The sequence below is a fragment of the Phoxinus phoxinus genome, assembly GCF_949152265.1.
Source record: "Phoxinus phoxinus genome assembly, chromosome: 3".
NCBI classification, from domain to species: Eukaryota; Metazoa; Chordata; class Actinopteri; order Cypriniformes; family Leuciscidae; genus Phoxinus; species Phoxinus phoxinus.
Genome location: NC_136878.1, coordinates 892,556 through 913,877, shown reverse-complemented (window position 1 = coordinate 913,877; position 21,322 = coordinate 892,556). Strand labels below are relative to the sequence as shown.

General features: G+C 42.3%; 2 protein-coding genes across 2 annotated transcripts; both read right to left on the bottom strand.

The window, feature by feature from the left end:
- Positions 1–3,966: 3,966 nt before the first annotated feature.
- Positions 3,967–10,818, bottom strand: LOC306995084 (uncharacterized protein). Its single transcript, XM_079606338.1, has 2 exons — positions 10,583–10,818; positions 3,967–5,604 (listed from the first exon to the last, which is right to left on the bottom strand). Exons 1-2 carry the CDS (start codon positions 10,716–10,718, stop codon positions 4,925–4,927), a joined length of 816 nt encoding a protein of 271 aa, XP_079462464.1. The 5' UTR covers positions 10,719–10,818; the 3' UTR covers positions 3,967–4,924.
- Positions 10,819–11,733: 915 nt separating this feature from the next.
- On the bottom strand, positions 11,734–20,730 carry LOC306995512 (uncharacterized protein). Its single transcript, XM_079607177.1, has 2 exons — positions 20,529–20,730; positions 11,734–13,076 (listed from the first exon to the last, which is right to left on the bottom strand). The coding sequence occupies exons 1-2, from the start codon at positions 20,662–20,664 to the stop codon at positions 12,463–12,465; spliced, it is 750 nt and encodes a 249-aa protein (XP_079463303.1). The 5' UTR covers positions 20,665–20,730; the 3' UTR covers positions 11,734–12,462.
- Positions 20,731–21,322: the final 592 nt, after the last annotated feature.

Here is a 21,322-nt window from a genome sequence, read left to right as displayed (position 1 = left end):
TTCTGTCTCGTTTTCCAGCACTAATATAAACATTCTTACATCAAGACACATTTACTGGAGAAGCAACATGACTGAAGATATTAAGACTTGTTTTATGAAAAATTGTTCAAAATGAGTTTGTGCTTAAAACAAGAACTTGTTAAACTCCTTTAACTTTGATGCATTTTTCAGAAGTGTAATATCTTCAGTTATTTTGCTTCTCCAGTAAATGTGTCTTGATTTAAGTGTGTTTTGATATTCGCAAACTGAGAATTTGATTTTATTTTCAAAATAAATGTCAGTGTTTCGGTCTCGTTTTCCAGCACAAATATTTTAACGTTCTTTAATCAAGACACATTTACTGGAGAAGCAAAATGACAAGAACTTGTTTTAAGAATAAACTTCTTTAATTTTGATGCATTTTTCAGAAGTTTAATATTTTCAGTCGTTTGCTTTTCCAGTAAATGTCTGTAATGTAATGCAATGTATCTTGATTTAAGTGTGTTTTGATATTCGTACTGGAAAACTGAAAATTTTATTTTATCTTATTACTGAAAAATAAATGTCAGTGTTTCTGTCTCGTTTCCCAGCACAAATATTTTAACGTTGTTAAATCAAGAAGCAACAACATGACTGAAGATATTAAGACTTTTAATGAACAATTTATCAAAATTAAGCGAGTTTGTGAGTTTTAATTTTGATGCATTTTTCAGAAGTGTAATATCTTCAGTTATTTTGCTTCTCCAGTAAATATATCTTGATTCAAGTGTGTTTTGATATTCCTACTGGAAAACTGAGAAAGACATTAGTTTTGCAGTTATATATATATATATTTTTTCTTGGTCAGTTGCTTCTGTAGGTTTATGGTGAAACTTGAAAAAAAAACAGTATAATGCTTCATAAAACCAATATTACTGCAAAAAAATTAATAAAACACATCTTAACTTTCTTAAATCAAGACACATTTACTGGAAAAGCAAAACGACTGAAGATATTAAACTTCTGAAAAATGCATCAAGGTTAAAGGAGTTTAACAAGTTCTTGTTTTAAGCACAAACTCATTTTGAACAATTTTTCTTAAAACAAGTCTTAATATCTTCAGTCATGTTGCTTCTCCAGTAAATGTGTCTTAATTTAAGAAATTAAGAGACTTTAAAACTCACAAACTCACTTAATTTTGATAAATTGTTCATGAAAAGTCTTAATATCTTCAGTCATGTTGCTTCTTGATTTAAGAACGTTAAAATATTAGTGCTGGAAACGAGACAGAAACACTGAGGAAGAATTGATTTGAAACCCGTTGCTCAGACATTAGTAATTACATTTCTGAAAAATACATCAAAATGCATCAGAATTGGAGAATTTATAAAAAAATTCATAAAACAAGTCTTAATATCTTCAATCGTGTTGCTTCTTCTCCAGTAAATGTGTCTTGATTTAAGAATGGTTAAAATATTTGTGCTGGAAAACGAGACCGAAACACTGAAATTTATTTTGCCGTAATAAAATAAAATACATTTTTGGGTTTTCCAGTAGGAATATCAACACACACTTAAATCAAGATATATTTACTGGAGAAAATTAAAAACATTAGTTATTACATTTCTGAAAAATGCATGAAAATGAAGGGAGTTTAAGCACAACTTAATGTTGAACAATTTTTCATAAAACAAGTCTTAAGGATGTTTTGATATTTGTACTGGAAAACTGAACATTTTATTTTATTACTGAAAAATACATTTCAGTGTTTCTGTCTCGTTTCCAGCACTAATATTTTAACGTTCTTAAATCAAGAAGCAACATGACTGAAGATATTAAGACTTTTAATGAAAAATGTGTCAAAATGAAGTACATTTTGATACATTTTTCAGAAGTGTAATATCTAATGCCTTTAGTTTTCTCCAGTAAATATATCTTGATTTCAGTGTGTGTTGATATTCCTACTGGGAAGATAGTTTTGCAGTTGGTTTATATTTTCTTGGTCAGTTGCTACACTGAAAAAACTTGAAAACTTGTTGAAACTTGAAATAACACAAGTATAATGCTTCATAAATTACTAGAAATATTACTGCAGCAAACAAACAAACATATAAACATTCTTAAATCAAGACACATTTACTGGAAAAGCAACATGACAAGATATTAACACCTGTTTTATGAAAAATGTGTCAAAATGAGGACATTTTGAATAACTAATGTTTTTAGTTTTCCAGTAAATCTATCCTGATTTCAGTGTGTGTTGATATTCCTGGAAAACTGAGAAAACTCTTTAATGCAGTTTATATTCTCTTGGTCAGTTGCTAAACCGTATCCGTGACTTGATCCGGCCAGATCTGTGGCTCTCATCATGGGTTATTTTAATATTTCTGGTGCTAAAAGTGGAGCTATATCTTAATTTCCTTGAGCGACGTCTCGTGTCTTATCACACACACACAGTCCTCAGTGTCTCTCCTCGGACAAGAAAGCCATATTGTACATGTTCTATTCATTCTCCACAAATCCTTTGTAATCATACAAGTCCGTATGGTTTTCATCAGGAATTAATGGATTTTCAAAATCTGTCTTAAGCCACACCGATAAGGAGGATCAAAACTGGACACAAATAAACAGCTTCTGTCCGGCTTACGGATATTCATTTGCTTTACATCGCCGAGATTATGCTTTTTAGTGGCATGTTGATTGGGACTGATGTACTTTTGCCTCTCATGAATTATAAAAATGCATGTAGTTCCATAATGTTATTAATTCCAATGTACTTTATTTATTTCTATATTTCAGTGTGTGATTTACAGTGTGAACGAATATTAATTTGATTATATCTTTAAATGCACAAGTTTCTACTTTTAATGATCATGTCCTTCAGCCGAGACACTTCAGATCAACATGATGGTTTTGAATATGATCACTTCAAAAAAGGAAAATATTGATAAAAAAAGTGCACTGTAAAACCCAACGCTCAAAACACTTAATTGGTTTGAGTTGCACAAACTTAAATTAAACTAATTAGTTCAGTCAAAGTAACTTTTATGAGTATTTAGCACTTTCTTTATCTTTCAAGTTCACAGAACTGATATATTTTGAGTAAGCTGAACTGGTTCATTGTTTTGAGTTTTATGAAATGATTTATTTTAATTTAGACGAACTTCAGTTTCACTGGAACGGCTGGGATGTCTATTTCCCAGCATGCTTTGCCCATGGCGCTCGAAAGGGAGAGTAAATGCTAAAATTAAGTGTAATATAATGGTTTTTTTGTGCAAGATTAATGTTAAGTGGGAGATTTTAGTAGTGATTCATGTTGTGTTATGCTAATTTAGAATAATTTATGTTAATGTTGGTTTTGGGATAGTTATGATCATGGTGACGAGTGGTGCATGATCTTGATCTGAGAGCAAATAATATCTTTATATTGTTGCGCTCACACAGCAAGTGCTTCTGTACACACTATTGCTAATATGCTAACAAATCAGTATGTTAGCAGATTAGCTTGTTAAAGCTAGCTAAGTTTATACTAATATTATATATTATTCACATTGTGATTATATTAACGCTTTAAGTTAATTTTATGAATTAGTGTACTCAAACATTTCAACTTAAGAACAATTAAAATGTATAAGTACAAAATAAAAATCTGCTAGTTCTGCTTACTTAAACTTTGAATTTCATAACTTAAAAATTTGAGTTATTATTATTATTCGGGTTTACAGCGAGATATCCGCTACATAAAATGATTTTAAGAACTTGTGTGTTTGGGACATGGATTTTAATGGTGAAACTTTAGTTTTTGTAATCAGGCTCTCAAAAATGTCATACAAATTTGGATTTAGATTTATCGGCCAATATATCGGTTATCGGCTTTCAAATATAAAGAATTATCGGTCATCGGTATCGGCCAAAATGTTCATATCTGCATCCCTAGATTTCACGAATCATCCAAACATGCGGCTGTCAAACATAGTTAACATTCATCTGAGCCTAAAATTACACAGTAGCAGTTCAAGATATTTAATGATGCCAGAACATTTTCACTAGTGATATTTTACAAAAACAGGGTCTTTCGTGCCACTAAATCTCTAATCAAACGCTGAGGGACTTTATTCCCACCTTCATACTGAGATACGTACAAAAATAAAGCATGTTTTAATCTAAGAGACGCAGTCAGATGTTCCAGTGTGGAGTTACTTCTACTTTTATTGAGTGAAAGATCTGGAGTTCATTGGTCTTTAAACTCTGAAAAGTTGAAATTACTTTTTTGTCTCAGGTCAGAATTCTGATACTTTAATGACATAATGTCATACATTTTAAGTCAACATTATGTCATAATTCTGACTTTTTAAGGCAGTTTTGACTTTTTATAACATTCATAATTATAACTTAAATCAGAATTATAACTTTTTTACATTTAATTATACATTTTTCCTTTCATCATATTTGAAAGTCAATTTCGACTTTTTACGTGTCAAGTCAGTTGAAATTATGACAAAGTCAAAATTCTGTCATAATTATGACTCTTTATGACTTAATTATATCTTATTATGACTTAAGTGTTTCATAATTTAAACTTTTTACGTCTTCAGGAAGAAGAATTTTTGACTATATCAAAATTTGATATAGTCATAATTTCAACCATAATGTCATAATTCCAACTTTTTGTCGCAATTTTGACACAAGTTAGATTTTACTTTTTTATGTCTAAAGTCAGAATTTTCACTTTATATCATAATTTAGACTTGTCAGAATTTTGACTCAGAATTTCAACCATAAATTTCATAAGTCCAACTTTTTGTCGGAATTTTAACTCAAGTCAGTTTCGACTTTTTTACGTCTTAAGAAGAATTTTGACTTTATATAAAAATTTTGACAGTCATAATTTCAACTGTAATTGCCAGTCAGATGTTTCCGGGCTCCAATGTAAAGTGTACTTGTATTGAGTCCGACACCAGTGTGTTCACTGGTCCATGAACTCCGCGTCGAACATGATCTTCTGGATCTGCATTTTAACCGCGGCTCTTTTCTGTGGCGTCAGTCTTTTGAGGGCCGGGACGAAACTCAAGAGGAACAGCTCGTCCTCATCCAAGGCTTTCTGGACGCTCTTTAGAGGCTCGTTCTCTGAGACCCGTGTGTGTGTCTGATCCTCTGAGACCCGTGTGTGTGTCTGATTCTCTGAGGTCTGCGCTGATGAACCGGACGCCGGCGCCCCCTTCAGGCCCGGAGGAAGAGCGGAGACCAGCGGCCTCAAGTGTTGCAGTGGTTTGAGCTGGGCCACGATAGACAGGGGCATTATGGGATTCAACGGGATCGCCGCTTTGAGCGGATGCTTGGGCTCAAACCCGCCATCACTCTTTGCTTTGTTTCCCAGGCTGGACTTTGAGTCTCCGCCGCTGGACTCGTCGAGCGACTCCTCGGGCGAATCGTGAGCGCTTCCGTCCCCGTCATCCGGATCCTCCAGAGCCTCGGCTCCACTGGGAATCTTCCTCTTCCTGATGTGATTGTCCAGGAACGAGAGGCTTTCTCTGTGTGGCCAGTAATGCAGGCGCCGGCCTCCTTCTTCTCTCTTCAGCTTGCAGAGTCTCCGCTCTCGGATGTATCGGTCCCTGATGGTCTTCCATCTTCTCTTGCACTCCACCACTGCAGCGGGAGAACAGTGTTAAACTCACACACACACACACACACACACACACACACACACACACACACACACACACACACACACACACACACACACACACACACACACACCACTGCAGCGGGAGAACAGTGTTAAACTCACACACACACACACACACACACACACACACACACACACACACACACACACACACACACACACACACACACACACACTCACACACACACACACTCACACACACACACACACACACACACGCACCACTGCAGCGGGAAAACACTGTTAAAGGAGTTCACTCTAAAATGAAAATTACCCCCTGATTTACTCTCCCTCAAGCCATCCTAGGTGTATATGACTTTCTTCTTTCAGACGAATACAATCAGAGTTATATTAATAAACACCCTGATGCTTCCGAGCTCATTCCGAGCATCAGTTTAAAGCTCATAAAAGTGCATCTATCTTTCATTCAAGGGCTAAATTAAATAAGTCCTTGAGAGCTGCATTGTTGCATTCCAGCCCCTCAGCAACACTCCTGAACTCCCGGTGAACCCCCTCAGGTCAGTCCCTCGTTGACGGAGGCACCTTAGTGCAGTGACCGGGAACATGCGCTGGCATATGGGGCTGCAGGCAGTGGAGGCTGGCAGATTGTGCGTGAGGTTGAGAGGTACCGACTAGAGATAGTCGGGCTCACCTCCACGCACAGCTTGGGCTCTGGAACCACACTCCTCGAGAGAGGATGGACTCTTCACCATTCTGGAGTTGCCCATGGTGAGAGGCGGTGGGCTGGTGTGGGTTTGCTTATAGCCCACCAGCTCAGCCGCCATGTGTTGGAGTTCACCCCGGTGAACGAGAGGGTCGCTTCCCTGCGCCTTCGGGTCGGGATAGGTCTCTCACTGTCGTGTGTGCCTACGGGCCGAACGGTAGTGCAGAGTACCCGGCCCTCTTGGCGTCTCTGGGAGGGGTGCTGGGAAGTGCTCTGACTGGGGACTCCGTCGTTCTACTGGGGGACTTCAGCGCAGACGTGGACAGTGACAGGGGCGTGATTGGGAGGAATGGCCCCCTGATCTGAACCCGAGTAGTGTTCTGTTATTGGACTTCTGTGCTAGTTACAGCTTGTCCATAACGAACACCATGTTCAAGCATAAGGGTGTCCATCAGTGCACGTGGCACCAGGACACCCTAGGCCGGAGGGCGATTATCGACTTTGTGGGGGTTTCATCCGACCTCCGGCCGTATGTCTTGGACACTCGGGTGCGGAGCTGTGCACTGATCACCACTGGTGGTGTTGGATCCGATGGCGGAGGAGGAAGCTGGACAGACTCGGCAGACCCAAACATACTGTGAGGGTCTGTTGGGAAAGTTTGGCCGAGTCTCTGGCAAACCGTCCGGTGCCTCAGGAGAGGGAAGCAGTGCCCTACCAACATCGTTTACACTGAAGGTGGGCAGCTGTTGACCTCAACTGGGGATGTCGTCGGACGGTGGAAGGAATACTTCGAGGATCTCCTCAATCCCACCGTCACGTCTTCCATTGAGGAAGCAGAGGCTGAGGGCGAGGAGGTGGACTCGTCCATCACCCAAGCTGAAGTCTCCGAGGTAGTCAAGAAGCTCCTCAGTGGCAAGGCACAGGATGAGATCCGCCCTGAGCACCTCAAGTCTCTGGATGTTGTGGGGCTGTCTTGGCCGACACGTCTCTGCAGCATCGCGTGGCGGTCGGGGACTGTACCTTTGGGCTGGCAGACCGGGGTGGTGGTCCCTCTTTTTAAGAAGGGGGACCGGAGGGTGTGTTCCAACTACAGGGGATCACACTTCTCAGCCTCCCCGGGAAAGTCTATGCCAGGGTACTGGAGAGGAGAATTCGGCCGATAGTAGAACCGTGGATTCAGGAGGAACAGTGCGGTTTCGTCCGGGCCGTGGAACACTGGACCAGCTCTATACCCTCTCTAGGGTGCTGGAGGGTTCATGGGAGTTTGCCCAACCAATCCACATGTGCTTTGTGGATTTTGGGAAGGCATTTGACTGTGTCCCTCGTGGCGTCCTGTGGAGGAGCTCCGGGAGTATGGGGTCTGGGGTCCTTTGCTAAGGACTGTCCGGTCCCTGTACGGCCGGAGCAGGAGCTTGGTTCGCATTGCCGACAGTAAGTCAGACTTGTTCCCGGTGCATGTTGGACTCCGGCAGGGCTGCCCTTTGTCACCGGTTCTGTTCATCATTTTTATGGACAGAATTTCTAGACGCAGCCAGGGGCCGGAGGGTGTCATGTTTGGGGACCACACGATTTCGTCTCTGCTTTTGCGGATGATGTTGTCGTGTTGGCCCCTTCAGACCAGGACCTCCAGCATGCACTGGGACGGTTTGTAGCCGAGTGTGAAGCGGCTGGGATGAGAATCAGCACCTCCAAATCCGAGGCCATGGTCCTCAGTCGGTAAAGGGTGGCTTGCCCACTTCAGGTTGGTGGATAGTTCCTGCCTCAAGTGGAGGAGTTCAAGTATCTTGGGGTCTTGTTCACGAGTGAGGGAAGGATGGAACGGGAGATTGACAGACGGATCGGTGCAGCTTCAGCAGTAATACGGTCGGTGTACCGGTCTGTCGTGCTCGATTTACCGGTCAATCTACGTTCCTACTCTCACCTATGGTCTTGAGCTGTGGGTCATGACCGAAAGGACAAGATCCCGGATACAGCCGGCCGAAATGAGCTTTCTCCGCAGGGTGGCTGGGCGCTGCCTTAGAGATCGGCTGAGGAGCTCGGTCACTCGGAGGAGCTCAGAGTAGAGCCGCTTCTCCTCCACAGCTGAGGTGTTCCGGGCCCGTCCCACTGGGAGGAGTACCCGGGGAAGACCTAGGACACGTTGGAGGAATTATGTCTCCCGGCTAGCCTGGGAACGCCTCTGTGTCCCCCCGGAAGAGCTGGAGGAAGTGTCTAGGTAGAGGGAAGTCTGGGCATCTCTGCTTAGACTGCTGCCCCCGCAACCCGGCTCCGGATAAGAAGAAGAAGATGGATAGATGGACAACAAAAACTATCCCGAGGGGGAAAGACTGAACCGAACAGACTTGACTGGACTGGATACAGGGAAAGCATAAAGGGACGCACCAGTCAACAATTTGGCAACATACAAAGACATACCATGACAAACAATGACGATTGGTCCGAATCTAGAGTACTCCCCCAGTAAGTAAGTGGTTAGGACTAGAAGTGTGGAGTGTGGAGAAGGGGCGGTGGAGGGATGCTGCTAAACTGTCAATGGATTGAGGTGAGATTGCTGAATATATAGATATACACCTCTTATCGTTGATTGCTGAGTGCTCTCCCACTCATGTTAATTATCTGAACGTGCTCCTCACGAACTTTGTTAATAAAACATCATTAAATGCATCTGTCCATCATAAAAGTGCATCTATCCATGATAAAGTGCTCCACAGGCTCCAGGGGGTTAATAAAGGCCTTCTGAAGCAAAACGAACAGTTTGTGTAAGAAAAATATTCTTAAAATTTGAGCTTCCAGCCAAACGACTTATGCCTAAAACGCAATTTACGCAACTCATGGCGTCAGAAGTAGTGTAGTGTGGCATGCGTAGCGTAAATATCAGAAGTACGTCGCATTACTCGCATAAGTTGCGCTTTAGGCTTAAGTGGAATCCGTATGTTCGTTTGGCTGGAAGCTAGTTATTGTACTTGATAAAGTTTTAAATATGGATATTTTTCTTACACAAACACATAGGCCTTCAGAAGGCCTTTATAAACACTTTTATGATGGATAGATGCACTTTTATGATGGATAGATGCACTTTTATGATGGATAGATGCACTTTTATGATGGATAGATGCACTTTTATGATGGATAGATACACTTTTATGATGGATAGATACACTTTTATGAGCTTTAAACTGATGATTGCAATCCACTGCCATTATAAAGTTTGGAAGCGTCCGGATGTTTATTAATATAACTCTGATTGTATTCGTCTGAAAGAAGAGTCATATACACCTATGATGGCTTCAGGGTGAGTAAATCATGGGGTAATTTTCATTTTAAAGTGAACTACTCCTTTAACCTCGGTGTCTCTGATCAGATGTGTGATTCAACACATGCACAGAATCAGGTTTTTCAACATGCATCATAAAAGTGCATCTTACAGGGACTTTCTGCAGCGCTGGAAAACTAACGGCAGCTCGATAATCTAAAACCAGGACTGATGAAAAACACTTTCTCTTTACTGTCAAAAATGATCCTGATTTTAATGGTAAAAGACTGTAAAAAACGCTTACTTTGGTATTGAACGGATTGTTGTCGGATACATAATTTATAATGAATATTGCAATATTCCATGCAAAGATAAGAATGGTCAGTTTTGATTTCATGGTAACTTTAAGCATTTTATCATATAAAAGCATTATGAACGCTTAACATGCATCAACTGTGTCAGCCTTTATATATAAATATGTCTTCCATGTAAATACAAAACATATAATAATAACATAGAAATATGACACGTATAAAGACACATAATGGGAAGCCTATATTTAAAGCAATAAGTTGCATATAACTGTGTTAGTGCAATAATGCGCCGTGTTCAGCGTTTTAATGTCTCTTATGGTACAGTATCATAAATCTTCACTCATATAGAGAATCAGAGACTTTATGCCTCAAAGTTGTTCAGAAAACAAACAGAAAGACGCGCGTTTAAACACATCTAGACGGAGCGCAACTGAAGGTTGAAATATTAATATATCAACACATGCACTAAATTAATCCCTGTTAACTTCATTATATTATATTATATCAGTTATAACGCCAGCGACGCGTCAAATCAAAAACGCGCCTTTAATAATCAACGCTCATAGCCAGTTTGATTGAAACGGACGCGTTGTAGTTTGTTGAGTCTCCAGCTGTAAATATGTGTGTAAAATCATCAAGATCAACAGAACAGAAACACTTTTCAAAGTCAAACGCGTGTCGAGCGCGCGTGATGTTGACGCACTGACCGGAGAGCCCGACGCACGCGGCGACCTCCCTCCACGCGTTCACGCGCCGCTCGGAACTGCGATAATCGTGCAGCGACGCGTTGTAGAGCACCGGGTAACCGGAGACGCTCTGGATCAGTTTCTCAGCCACGGCCATTGAGTTTATTGAGACGCGTCGATCTGAACGCGCTCCCGGATTTGTTGCACAGGCGCGTCAAAAGTGCGCGTCAAAAGTACGCGACACGCGCCTCTACCGCGCAAGCGGGACGTCATGGCGGGGTTTTTGACCAATGAGATTTGAGTGTGGGCGGGACTAAACAGAGCGTCGCGTCACAAATAGAAACACAAGCGTCAGTCAAAAGGTCTTGATCAGGAATTAAACGCCGAGACAAATATGGCATATTAATATTCAGCCCGTTCATTTCACTGCACTTCTTCTAGTTTAACAAGACTTAAGTTAGTTTTAAACAGTAAAAGAATTAAAGGAAGAGCTTTTTTTTAACTCATAATATTTACTTCACTGCCATTCATAAATCGTAGTAAAGTGTCCTGGCTGTGTCTGAAATTGCATTTTACTATTCAGACATACTCTTTTGACGGAGTTTTCCGCATCCAGTGTTCTGATTGTTCATGACCACTGCAGTTCTTTGTCATCATTTATGAGACAGTTGTTGTCGGATTTCATTGATGTTTACAAATATTTGGTTTGTGCCATTTTTTTCCTGAGAGTGTAGTTACAACAAAGCTAATATTTCTGGAAAATAGTAGCACATCTTCCTCCACAGTAGCCAGAATATTTACTCAAACAGACATTAACATGCAAAGACGAACTAACTTTCAGCTCTTGGTGTATTCCTGCCCTTCTGAAGCACAGCCACTGGCATCATTCTTCAAACTATTTCATTTAATTACACGATTACTATGTTAAAATAATACAATGAATATTTATCCAAAGCTATTTAAATCTGACTTGTATGTCAGTGCCAATCCTGCTGAGGCAAGCACACATGCAGTGTAAAGGATACGAGTTTAAGATGAAGACCTGATTCATTCATATTCATTTATGATGTAAGAGAAGCCCTCGCCATTCACAAACCCTCTTGTAAACTAGAGAATATGCATAATTATATTTTTTTGTTCAAAAGCTCAGGATTTATTTGAAACAATATTTTGAAATTGTAACACAATTTTTCTGCCACTTTTGATTTATTTTTTTTTGATTTGCAAAACATTTAATGTCATTTTACACACAAAAGGGAATTTTTAAACCACCAAAAGCTTCATATAAAGAATAGAAATATAAAACGCTTTGTAAGTTGTTGCAATGAAATAATAGGCCTATATAGCCTACAGAAATACAGCATGTGATGTAATTATGAAACATGCATTATTTATAAATGCATTATTGCACTCCAATGTTCATTGGTCATGGAACTCTGGAAAAAGTTGAAATGACTTTTTTTGACTCAGTTTTGACTTAAGTCAGAATTTTGACTTTATATCAGAATTTTAACTTTAAATCAGAATTTCTACTTTATTTCAGAATTTTGACTTTATATCAGAATTTTAACTTTATTTCAGAATTTTGACTTTATATCAGAATTTTAACTTTATATCAGAATTTTAACTTAAGTCAGAAATTTGACTTTATATCAGAATTTTGACTTTATATCAGAATTTTGACTTTATATCAGAATTTCAACTTTATTTCAGAATTTTAACTTAAGTCAGAATTTTGACTTTATATCAGAATTTTGACTTTATATCAGAATTTTGACTTTATATCAGAATTTTAACTTAAGTCAGAATCTTGACGGTCATAATTTCAACTGTAATTGCCAGTCAGATGTTTCCGGGCTCCAATGTAAAGTGTACTTGTATTGAGTCCGACACCAGTGTGTTCACTGGTCCATGAACTCCGCGTCGAACATGATCTTCTGGATCTGCATTTTAACCGCGGCTCTTTTCTGTGGCGTCAGTCTTTTGAGGGCCGGGACGAAACTCAAGAGGAACAGCTCGTCCTCATCCAAGGCTTTCTGGACGCTCTTTAGAGGCTCGTTCTCTGAGACCCGTGTGTGTGTCTGATCCTCTGAGACCCGTGTGTGTGTCTGATTCTCTGAGGTCTGCGCTGATGAACCGGACGCCGGCGCCCCCTTCAGGCCCGGAGGAAGAGCGGAGACCAGCGGCCTCAAGTGTTGCAGTGGTTTGAGCTGGGCCACGATAGACAGGGGCATTATGGGATTCAACGGGATCGCCGCTTTGAGCGGATGCTTGGGCTCAAACCCGCCATCACTCTTTGCTTTGTTTCCCAGGCTGGACTTTGAGTCTCCGCCGCTGGACTCGTCGAGCGACTCCTCGGGCGAATCGTGAGCGCTTCCGTCCCCGTCATCCGGATCCTCCAGAGCCTCGGCTCCACTGGGAATCTTCCTCTTCCTGATGTGATTGTCCAGGAACGAGAGGCTTTCTCTGTGTGGCCAGTAATGCAGGTCTTCCCTCTTCAGCTTGCACTGCACCACTGCAGGAGAACAGTTTCAAACATTTATTCTTCAAACTATTACAAAAATAGGCCAACTAAATAACCTTGAAATCAACAAGGGAAAACATTCCTTAACATGCATTATATGACCAACAGGCACGTTTTACAGTGATGGTTAAAGGGTTAGTTCACCCAAAAATGAAAATAATGTCATTAGTGACTCACCCTCATGTCGTTCTAAGCCCGTAAGACCTCCGTTCATCTTCGGGACACAGTTTAAGATATTTTAGATTTAGTCCGAGAGCTTTCTGTCCGTCCATTGAAGCTGTATATACAGTATACTGTCCATGTCCATAAAGGTAATAAAAACATCATCAAAGTAGTCCATGTGACATCAGTGGGTTAGTTAGAAGTTTTTGAAGCATCGAAAATACTTTTTGGTCCAAAAATAACACAAAATAAGACTTTATTACGCATTGTATTCCCTCCCGGGTCTGTTGTCAATCCTTCACAGTTACGCTGATGGCGTAAGACGCTGATGACGTGTTATCTGGTGCGCCCGAGCTTCATTTATAGTCTGAGGGAAACGCACGCTGTAAAAGTGTCTCATCCGCGACATGCACATTTACGCACCATTAAAAAAATGATATCCACGCAAACAATGTAGAATAGCTTGAATATAGCGTGCGTCTCCCTCAGACTGTAAACGAAGCTCGGGCGCACCAGATGACACGTCATCAGCGTCTTCCGTCAGCAGCGTAACTGCGGAGTCCTGAACGCAGATTCACAACAGACCCGGGAGAGAATACAATGCTGAATAAAGTCTTATTTTGTGTTATTTTTGGACCAAAAAGTATTTTCGATGCTTCAAAAACTTCTAACTAACCCACTGATGTCACATGGACTACTGTGATGATGTTTATATTACCTTTATGGACATGGACAGTATACTGTATATACAGCTTCAATGGACGGACAGAAATCTCTCGGACTAAATCTAAAATATCTTAAACTGTGTTCCGAAGATGAACGGAGGTCTTACGGGCTTAGAACGACATGAGGGTGAGTCACTAATGACATTATTTTCATTTTTGGGTGAACTAACCCTTTAACAGCAGAGCTGAACGCATATAACGGTAACACTTTACAATACGGTTCATTAGTTCCCTTTCGAACGGTCGTGTTGCGTATACGCTTCGGGGAAAACTCCTTTTTCTCAGAACACTGAAGCCTTAATAACGCAGTGCTACTGCACAGCCATAACCGCGCAGAGACTACTCGCACGCTACTGGCTGGTCAGTGGTAACTGCACGAACCAATCGGTGCACAGCCCGCCAGAAGGGGCGGGGCATCCGCCTATTAAAGACGCTCGATTTCGCCATAGATTCAGATTTATCGACTAAAGCGACGATCTACAGACCTCGCAGAAACAACTCTACTTGAATCCGATCTATAGGGTTAGGAGGAGAACTGAGCGACTGAGTCTGGGTTCTCACGAGGGTTTTCTCCATTCTGCCCTGATGGAGTTCTGGTTCTACTGTCGCATCTTTTTCCTTTGTTGCCATTGGCTTGACTTGCTTAGTTGGGGACATTAAATTTAATATTCAACAATATAGAATAGTCAAGTCAAGTCAAGAATATTTGTATAGCGCTTTTCACAATACAGATTGTATCAAAGCAGCTTCACAGTAATAATTAAAATAATAATAAAACGTCCATGTTTGGTAATGCTAATCAATAGTATTATTGATTGATTCATTAAATTGAACATCCCCAACTGAGCAAGCCCAAGACAACAGTGGCAAGGAAAACGAAAAACTCCATCAGGTGACCTAATGGAAAAAAAAAAACCTTGGGAGAACCCAGGCTCAGTCGGGGGCCAGTTCTCCTCTGGCGGTTATGAACTAGAATAATATTCAACAATATATAAAATGGTTTCAGAAGTGGCGCATGTGTACGCGTGCGACTGGCAGTGAGAGAGTTGGCGTCCGATTTGTTTGTTTTGTAAGCGTCATGAAGTGTGTCAAGTTTTGTCTAAAAGTTTGTCTAAAGTTTGTCTGAGACTTCCTCGCGAGCCGCTAGTCTCCAACTGAAGCCGTCAACCTAAAAATAGAACTTTTCTACCTGGTTGTGATTCAAAGCAGGGCAGGCCGCTAGCTACCCAAGGAAGAACACAGTACAGCCGAGACCAATGGCTTCATCCTAGCTCTGCGAACCTGCCTAGTGTATCAGATATAACCTTACACTCACCAGACTGAGCGCCCTATGGTAACGTTCTGAACCGCAAGCATCAAATGCGAAACGCAAGTAACTCTGTGGGCGGATCCCCGCGCTGTTGCTATTATACCGGCGGGATAAACGACTCTTGCGCCCGACGCAAATCTAAAATGTGTTGGTCTGAAGTCGCTTCATTACTCATAGGTGTGGTTTGGGCGTAACGTGAAATAAACCAATCAGAGCGTCCTCTCACATTCCCTTTAAGAGCCGGCGCGCTTGTTCCACGGCGGATTGCTATTATAACGGCGGATCGCTATTATAACGGCGGATTGCTATTATAACGGCGGATCGCTATTATAACGGCGGATTGCTATTATAACGGCGGATTGCTATTATAACGGCGGATCGCTATTATAACGGCGGATTGCTATTATAACGGCGGATTGCTATTATAACGGCGGATTGCTATTATAACGGCGGATTGCTATTATAACGGCGGATTGCTATTATAACGGCGGATTGCTATTATAACGGCGGATTGCTATTATAACGGCGGATCGCTATTATAACGGCGGATTGCTATTATAACGGCGGATCGCTATTATAACGGCGGATCGCTATTATAACGGCGGATCGCTATTATAACGGCGGATCGCTATTATAACGGCGGATCGCTATTATAACGGCGGATCGCTATTATAACGGTGGATTGCTATTATAACGGTGGATTGCTATTATAACGGCGGATCGCTATTATAACGGCGGATTGCTATTATAACGGCGGATCGCTATTATAACGGCGGATTGCTATTATAACGGTGGATTGCTATTATAACGGCGGATTGCTATTATAACGGCGGATTGCTATTATAACGGCGGATTGCTATTATAACGGCGGATCGCTATTATAACGGCGGATTGCTATTATAACGGCGGATCGCTATTATAACGGCGGATCGCTATTATAACGGCGGATCGCTATTATAACGGCGGATCGCTATTATAACGGCGGATCGCTATTATAACGGCGGATCGCTATTATAACGGCCTGATTGCTATTATAACGGCGGATCGCTATTATAACGGTGGACTGCTATTATAACGGCGGATTGCTATTATAACGGCAGATCGCTATTATAACGGTGGACTGCTATTATAACGGCGGATTGCTATTATAACGGCGGATCGCTATTATAACGGCGGATCGCTATTATAACGGTGGACTGCTATTATAACGGCGGATCGCTATTATAACGGCGGATCGCTATTATAACGGTGGATTGCTATTATAACGGCGGATTGCTATTATAACGGCGGATCGCTATTATAACGGCGGATAGCTATTATAACGGCGGATCGCTATTATAACGGCGGATTGCTATTATAACGGCGGATCGCTATTATAACGGCGGATCGCTATTATAACGGCGGATCGCTATTATAACGGCGGATTGCTATTATAACGGCGGATCGCTATTATAACGGCGGATTGCTATTATAACGGCGGATTGCTATTATAACGGCGGATTGCTATTATAACGGCGGATCGCTATTATAACGGCGGATTGCTATTATAACGGCGGATCGCTATTATAACGGCGGATCGCTATTATAACGGTGGATCGCTATTATAACGGCGGATCGCTATTATAACGGTGGATTGCTATTATAACGGCGGATCGCTATTATAACGGCGGATCGCTATTATAACGGCGGATTGCTATTATAACGGCGGATCGCTATTATAACGGCGGATTGCTATTATAACGGCGGATCGCTATTATAACGGCGGATCGCTATTATAACGGCGGATCGCTATTATAACGGCGGATCGCTATTATAACGGCGGATTGCTATTATAACGGCGGATCGCTATTATAACGGCGGATTGCTATTATAACGGCGGATCGCTATTATAACGGCGGATTGCTATTATAACGGCGGATTGCTATTATAACGGCGGGTTTGCCGGCGCACGCCAGGAGCGGTTCACAGCCGAGGACACCGGCATTCTCGTCAGGGCCGTAAAACACAGAGAAGTGACAATGGGGATGATGGAGAAACACACACACATTAGCTTCGGTTAAACAGGCGGATAATAATTTGGGTAAATGTGTAATCTAGATTTATGCCTTTTTTTCACATCTTCATGGAGTACCAATAAAGTAACCTAACCTATTCAATATTCAAACAAGCTTTTTTCGTGACCTCCGCACCGCACCGCAGCGCCACAGACCCGGCTCTACACGCCACAGACCCGGCTCTACACGCCACAGACCCGGCTCTACATGCCACAGACCCGGCTCTACACGCCACAGACCCGGCTCTACACGCCACAGACCCGGCTCTACACGCCACAGACCCGGCTCTACATGCCACAGACCCGGCTCTACACGCCACAGACCCGGCTCTACACGCCACAGACCCGGCTCTACATGCCACAGACCCGGCTCTACACGCCACAGACCCGGGCCCGGCTCTACACGCCACAGACCCGGCTCTACACGCCACAGACCCGGCTCTACACGCCACAGACCCGGCTCTACACGCCACAGACCCGGCTCTACACGCCACAGACCCGGCTCTACACGCCACAGACCCGGCTCTACACGCCACAGACCCGGCTCTACGCGCCACGAAGCCACCGCCCAGTGTAGTGGTGCTGGAGAGCCTACCGGACAGAACCACCTTCCTCCACTGGTCTCTTCGGCTCTGCTGTGGACGGGTTCGCTGAGCGCTTCACGATAGGCATGTTAACCGATGACCGTTTGACCGATGGTTGACCGTATCAACGTTAACCGATCAAAGTTTTCGGTAGTTGGTAAAAAAAAAAAAAAAAGTGATCTCTAAATTAGGCTATTATAGACAGTAGACTAAACGCTACTACAGTTAGCATCTCATTCCAAGATCTTTTTGTGTGAAGTGAACAAATCCCTCTCACTCAATTTTTCATAACTCGCCTGTTTGTACTTAATAAACCAATAAAAAAATTTGGCACGAGGTCACAGCGTTTTGGTTCGCGCGCTCACAAGGTTTGAGAAAAGTAAAGGCTACAGGCTAACACACTCGAGGTCAGAGCCAGGGCAGACGACAGGAGGAAGCGTGCAGAGAAGAGGAGTGTGTGTGGGACCATTTCACCAACAAGAATGACACCGATGTAAGTTGCAACTTGTGTGATACCGCGCTTATACAGTAGTAGCACATCATCTATGATGTATCACCTGAAAACGCGACACCCGCAAGTCTCTTCGGAGCTGTCATTTTCTGAAATGAGCCGCGGCAATGTTTCAAATGAGCCGCTAACGCTAGACAAACGCCTTTATTTTCAACGTGATCAGCTTGTATCCGAACCATTTCGAAACGAAGGAGTCATTTGTCCTCCGATTACATACAAGCTCCTCGGCGCCGCGTTTGCGGGACTCATGTTTCCCGCTGTAGGGGATTTGAAAAAGTGACGTGAGTGGAAGGGCAGTGTATGTGTGTGTGTGTGTGTGTGTGTGTGTGTGTGTGTGTGTGTGAGAGCGGGAGGCAGAGCGGCGGAGAGATGCGACAGAGTTGTGAAATTGCAGGCGCGGCTCGAAATGGCTGTTATTTCAAATAGCGTAGCATATTTTAAACTAATCGGTTAACCGGTTTCAACCGGCTAATGAGGCTCGGTGGTCGGTCAAGAATTTTTGGGTCAAGAAAGCTCTGGCCAATGGAGCAGATGCTGCGATCGCCCGTTCAAGTTCATCGGCCGCTGTTATAGCGAACAAAATAAGCACTTTTCCTCTCCACGCCACACGAGTGTCGGTTCCCTTCTCAAATGCAGCGCGCCACCTCACGACATGTCACTCCTCACCTGTAGCCAGCCGGGCCGAGGCATGGAAGCCATCCGGTGTGTCACAACGAGGCTACTCGCTCCAATCCGCTCGCAAAGACCCTGAGGATGACGGCCTGGCTCGTACAGAGGCGGCTCCAGTCACATGGAAAGGTTGTGTGCTTGCAGCGCAGGGACTTCTAAGCTATAAAACTGGCGAAGGTAGCCGGCGAAGACCAGCCGGCCGCCGTGACGATATCACCAACTTCGGTGCGGAGGACGCGACTCACGCAGCGGGGAGCCAATCGAGCCGCCATGTCAGACTTAGGCACTTGATTCTGACCCTTGTTCAAGCGTCCCAACAAAACATGTCGTTCCGCTTTACACAGCACGACGCGATTGGATTGGTTCCCCAAAGCGTTTAGCTACGCAACACAACTGACCGTTCGGAAGGGAACGACTCGGTTACTGACGTAACCTCGGTTCCCTGAGATAAGGGAACGGGTATTGTGTGGACGGCCGTGCTATGGCGCTCACGACTCTGCGTTCATCGCTTCAGTCGATAAACCTGAATATATGGCGAAATCGAGCGTCTTTTATAGCCCCGCCTTTTTATGCCCCGCCCCTTCTGGCGATTGGCTCGCGCAGTTACGCCACTCTGCCATAGGTTCGTGCAGTTACCACTGAACAGCCAATAGCGTGCGAGTAGTCTCTGCACTGTTATGACTGTGTTATTATACAAAAAGGCTTCAGTATTCTGAGAAACGTTAGTTTTCCCCGAAGCGTATACGCAATATGGAAACCGAGGTTACGTTAGTAACCAAGTCCTTAACATAGTTAACTACCTTAACTAATAATGAACAATACTTCTTCAGCATTTATTAATCTCAGTTAATATCAATTTCAACATTTACTAATACTTTATTAAAATCTTGTTAACATAACTGTGAACTAACATGAAAAGCTGGATTTTTATTCACTAACATTAACAAAGATGAATAAATACAGAAACAAATGTATTGATCATTGTTAATTCATGATAGTTAAAACATGAACAAACCCTTTGTTAAAGTGTTACCCATAGCCTATATTTAAATGTAATAAATTGTTTTATTTGTGGTCAGGTTTTCTTTTCTCTTAGATAAATGTATGTGTAGCCTATGCATATGGGTTTATTATATTAGTGTGTTATTAACTAATGGTAAGCAGGGTTTGTTTATTTTATTTATTTTTTAGATGCAAATTAGCATATTGTATATAGGCTTATTCTTTATGCAGAATGCATTTTTTCAGCTTTATGTTGTACTGTCCTTATTAAAATAAACCAATATTTTTTTGCCCATATAACATATTCCAGAACACTATAGCCTAATATCTATATGCGTCTTACTTGAGAACTTCACAGCCTAATTATGTGTAAGAAAAATTCTACAGTATAAATGTTTATTGTTATGCATGTAAAGTGACGCACTGACCGGAGAGCCCGACGGACGCGGCGATCTCCCTCCACGCGTCGACGCGCCGCTCCGAGCGCCGGTAACCGCGCAGCGACGCGTTGTAGAGCAGCGGGCGAGCGAACACGGTCTGGATCAGTTTCTCCTTCTCAGCCATGGAGTTTATTATTGAGTTGCTGCTGAGACGCGGCGCGTTTAGATCGTATTTCCGGCGCGTCAGAAACGCGCGACTCACGCATCGCAAGCGATTGGTAGATCACAGTTCGCAAGCGCATTAAAAGTGAATCGGGCTCTGATTTGATCATTTTGATTATTCGTGATCATCAGATCCGATATTCCGACAGTTCTGATCTACGGCAAGACTTCTATTCATTATGAATTCCTAATATCATACAATTAAAATTGTACTTAGTTAAAATGCCTTTTCTTGATATAAGGAATTATATTTTTACTAGTAAAAAATTCTACGAATTCCTGATAACAAGAATTTTGAACTAGTAAAAACTATAATTCTTGACATCTGTGTTTGTGTTTTCACTTTTGAAATTTCACCTAGGCTGCCATTTAAAGTTAAGAATTTAATTAGGATTTCATAATTTCATCTTGAATCGAGAAATCGTATTTTTGTGAGTGAGGATTACGATTTTTTTTTAGTGGAAATCTAATTTGGAAACTGATATCAAGAATAAGCCTAACTAGTGAACATTGAATTGTTGAAGAATCCTGGGAATGAATAAAAGTCCAGACGGCTTGCCCTATACTATCAGTGGGAATACATTGAAAGAGGGACAATCATCACATTAGTTCAGGATATT